This window comes from Rutidosis leptorrhynchoides, chromosome 8, assembly GCF_046630445.1.
Source record: "Rutidosis leptorrhynchoides isolate AG116_Rl617_1_P2 chromosome 8, CSIRO_AGI_Rlap_v1, whole genome shotgun sequence".
NCBI lineage: Eukaryota > Viridiplantae > Streptophyta > Magnoliopsida > Asterales > Asteraceae > Rutidosis > Rutidosis leptorrhynchoides.
Window position 1 is genome coordinate 340,030,575 of NC_092340.1, and position 4,854 is coordinate 340,035,428.

Here is a 4,854-nt window from a genome sequence, read left to right on the forward strand (position 1 = left end):
ACCTTAAAAAATAAGGTAGTCGATCAGGTTGAAAGGTAGTCGACAAAATCATGGTCGACGGTCTAGTATTTTGCCAACTTTTTTTTTGTAAAAGGTGTAAATATTTTTTTTAAACACTTATTTTTGTTAATTTTCCAATTTTTATTTTTAAAGAAGGCCCAAAATCGAGTATGGGCCCACCATCAAAAATCGGATCGTTGCTTGCAGAAAAAGTGGCTGCGTCTAAAAAGTACTCAAAACCTCATTCGAAATTCAAATATTCAAAACCCTTTCATTCCATAAAATAAAATGCACCAATAATCTCAAACTTTTACTCAGAAATGGGTGAAACCAAATCATCAACAGTAGTAGATAACAAATTCAAAGAAAATCAAGTTCCATTAAAGTGTAAAAACAACAATGTATCATCAAATCTTAAGCCCAGATCGATTTGGGGTTCAAATATCGTAAAAGGGTTCTCAGGTGATAATAAAAAAACCAGAGTTATAAAGCAACCTGCTCCTAGGGTTCCTGTTACAAATTCAAATCGTGCGAAACGTTCACTGATTACTGATTTATCATGTTCTGTTTCGCAAGTTCATCCTACTCACAAATCAGATGTGTTTGCTGAGCTGGATCATTTAAGAAAGTTGCTTCAAGAATCTAAAGAACGAGAAGCAAATTTGCAAAGTGAGTTGAATGATTGTAAAAGTAATCAAAAGGGTTTGGTGGAAATTGATGAACTTAAAACCAAGATTGATCTGCTTGAATCAGAAAATGCAAGTCTTACTCAGCAATTGGCACAAAATAAGAAAGGGGTTGTTAATGGTGTTGATGTTCTTAAATTAACGAGGTTGAATGCTGAGCTTCATCTTCAAAAAAGGAATCTTTGCTGTAGGATTTCATCAATGGAGTCACAATTAGCTGAACTAGCAAATCATTCTCAGGTATTTATATTAAAAAATTAATTTTTATTATTATTTTAGTACTATATGCTCTAAGTTGTGTTTGAATGTATGCCTATTGAAAATTTATATACAGGGGTTTGTATATTTCATGTTTTACAATTGTTATTATGATTGTGATTTATAGAATGAATTAGTTGAAAAGATTAAGGCAGAGGCAGCTATCTTGAAACAAACAAATGAAGATTTATGTAAACAAGTCGAAGATCTACAAGTAAGCCGATTAAATGAGGTCGAGGAGCTTGTCTATCTTCGATGGGTCAATTCGTGTCTTAAAAACGAGTTGCAAAATTCGGATTTTTCTGCTAGTCCAGCTTCTGGTGCATCAGTTGGTGATGATAATTCAGAACCCGTAAAAAGCTTTAAAAAGTGGCCCGTTTTAGATGATGAAAAGAATTTGTCTGAACCCGTAGATTATAAACGAAGTTGGTTGGATGTAATTAGTCCGGGAAGAAGGCATTCTATAAGTGGAGTGAATTGTTGTCAAGAAGATTTATTAATGGTGAATAAGAGAAGACAATCTGATGGCTTTATTACATCATCATTACAAATGGAACAAGTTAACGATTCGATTGTGAATCAAGGGTCACAAGCTACAAAGTTAAAAACTTTTTTGGATGTTGAAAAAAGGGCGTTGCGGGTTCCTAATCCGCCTCCACGGCCTTCTTGTTTTACTGCTAGTTTTGAACATAAAGAGGTGATCAGTCAAGTGCCGCCACCTCCGCCACCACCTCCGCCGCCTCCACCGAAGTTTATAAACGGAAGCAGCAGAAGTAATGGTGGAGGGGTTGTGCAACGAGCTCCACAAGTGGTTGAGTTTTATCATTCACTTATGAAAAGGGACTCAAGAAAAGATTCTTTGAATGATGGGATTTGTGATGCATTAGATGTCAATAATGTCCGAAATAGTATGATTGGTGAAATCGAGAATCGATCTTCACATTTGCTTGCTGTAAGTCCCTCTGCCCATGAATATCCAATCTTGTTCTATTTCATAAAATCTTTATAAATAGCAAAGTGGGCGGGTCAAAACAAGTAACTTTTTATGTGGGTCAAAGTGGGTCGGGTGAGATTGGATCAGAACACTCTGTCAGTTATTGTCAACAAATATGATTACAAAAAGTATGCTGATATATATTTATTTAGGAGGTTTCATGCATATTGACGCCTTTGTAGACGAATTGATAAGGATCTTAGAATCGTTTGTGACTCGATCTAATGGCGGAAAACACTAGAACAAGGCTCAATCGAATAACGGGTCGTTTCGGGGTGGAATGAATCAAACCTAGGCAATTAACTAGATTAGATCGACTCCTAGAGGTGTTATTCGGTGGGTATTGGGAACGAATGGAAGTTTGGAACCATAAAATACGGATTAAGGTGAATGGAAATGTGTAACAATGGAGGCATAAAACTCGTATATATACTGTCTCCAGTCACAGTCGGCCGACTAAATACACACAGTCGGTCGACTGTGTGTATTTAGTCGGTCGACTGTGTGGATAGTTTAACTATTGATATAAAACGTTAACGCACACACATATAAGTTCAGTAGTCACAATTACAATATAGATCGTTATTACATGACTGAAGTTAAACATAAAAGTACTTTGAACTAGGGATTACAAATATGCATAAACAACCTTCCCACCCATATGACCCATTTCCTTAGCTTTTTTACTCTTTTAAACCAATAGAGACAAGTCATTATTGGACTTGGCCCATTCATATGTAATTGGTTGAAACTGCTACTACTGGTCGGGCAAAAACTATTTATATTTTATGGTTGGTTGTTTATATTGGATTTTGTAATGGTTAGATAAAGGAGGATGTTGAGACTCAAGGAGAATTTGTGAATTCTTTGATAAGGGAGGTCAACAATGCTGCTTATCCCGATATTGAAGACGTGGTGGCTTTTGTCAAGTGGCTAGATGATGAACTTTGCTTTCTTGTAAGTTTACTACTATATATCAATAGATATAGTTTCTTTAAAATCATGGAACCATCAATAATGGTTACAATCTTGACCCGTATACTAAGGAATGGGTCATATTGGCATATGTATTTTGTCAAATGGGTCAAATCAAAGTACTCCGTGTTTATCTATAAGGGGAATCTTTCATATCATAATCAACATATTAATTAATAAATATGTGTAAATATCCATTAAACCATCACTAAAGGTTACAATCTTGACCCATTTTTTTGGAATGAGTCATACTGGCATCTGTAATTGTCTAATCAACCAATTAAGCTATGGTGATGAATAGTATACACCAAATCTGGTGTAAAATGTCGATTTATATAGTGTTACAACAAAAAATACACCATTTTGGTGCATTGGTTAGTTGGTTGGAGATGTTTTACACCATTATTTTTGGTGTTTGGTGTATACTTTGGAGATGGCCTAAGAAGTATTGACTGAGTTTTATGTGTGGATAAAAGGTGGATGAGAGGGCTGTACTGAAGCACTTCGATTGGCCGGAGAAGAAAGCAGATACCTTAAGAGAGGCAGCATTTGCGTATCGAGATCTAAAGAAACTGGAGAATGAAATTTCAAATTACAAAGACAATTTTCACATACCATGTGACTTGGCATTGAAAAAGATGGTGTCTTTATCTGAAAAGTAAATAAAAAAAAATATCCTTATTCTTTATTATCTCATTTCCTTCAGTTATATTAGTTTATAAAACATTATGTTTGTGCAAACTGATAGGATGGAACGTATCGTTTATAATCTTGTTCGAACAAGAGATCTGTTGATGCGTAATTGCAAAGAGTTTCATATTCCCACAGATTGGATGCTCGATTCAGGAATATTAAACAAGGTTCCCTCAAATTTCTCTCTTTTTAATCTCATATGAACACCAAACATTTTAATCTGTTGTAAGTCATTTTATATCGTATGTGTATGATCAATAATGATCCCATTGCAGATTAAATTGGGATCTGTTAAGCTGGCAAACAAGTATATGACAAGAGTTGCTACCGAACTTCAAACCAAGAACACATTAGACAAAGATTCTTCAATGGATTATATGCTACTTCAAGGGGTCAGATTTGCGTTCCGTATTCATCAGGTTTGTTACACATTTACTTTTACTACAATGCTATTGGCATTGCACTAAAGCTAACAGTCAAAATTAGTATTTTGCAGTGCCATTTTTATGTTTTGCTTGTTTTGATCTCACTAGATAATGCCTAGAACATGATTACATCCATAAACTAATGTTTGAATGTAGTAATTTAGGATGCTGGATGCGTTACAAATACAGTTTTGGGTGACCCACAGTCCCACACGCTTTAAATAAACTTTGTTTCTTGTTTGTTTAACTCCTTTGAGATAAAGAAAATGGGTTAAAATTGCCACCTTTATAAGCAAATGAGGTTTGTTTAACTCGTTTTGGGTAACTTTTGACCCGCCATAAGCAAATGGGATGAAATTGCCACCTTTATCATGCACTTTTGACTGTACATTTGTTTACTAAATTCAGATATTTGAACTTTGTACACATCTTTGTTTACTTCATTGCAGTTTGCTGGTGGTTTTGATGCCGATACGATGCGTGCATTCGAGGAGCTTCGCAATGTAGCCCTTGTTTTAAACAAAAAGTAGAACGGAAAGAGGATTTCTTTTAAAAAAAAATCTGCAGCAGGAAGTATGATTTTTTTTGTACAGGGTGGTTAGTATTAGTTGAGATGATAGTTTTGGAATGAATGAAAGAAAACAACTTATCAGATAGATAGGTTTAATCATCCTACAAGTATTGTCAATGGAAATAACTATTTGATCCTTTGCTTTTGTGTAATATCCCCAAAACTTATGGAGATTAGTTGAATTATTAGGATATGAGGGTGCAAAATTCTTGATTTTCAGTTCAATTATTAGATTTCACATCTGTAGATAAA

General features: G+C 34.8%; 1 protein-coding gene across 1 annotated transcript; it reads left to right on the forward strand.

Moving 5' to 3' along the window:
• The first annotated feature begins 320 nt into the window (after positions 1–320).
• On the forward strand, positions 321–4,640 carry LOC139864558 (protein CHUP1, chloroplastic-like). Its single transcript, XM_071853140.1, has 7 exons — positions 321–926; positions 1,072–1,896; positions 2,764–2,895; positions 3,390–3,571; positions 3,662–3,773; positions 3,882–4,025; positions 4,481–4,640. Exons 1-7 carry the CDS (start codon positions 321–323, stop codon positions 4,559–4,561), a joined length of 2,082 nt encoding a protein of 693 aa, XP_071709241.1. The 3' UTR covers positions 4,562–4,640.
• The last annotated feature ends 214 nt before the right edge of the window (positions 4,641–4,854 follow it).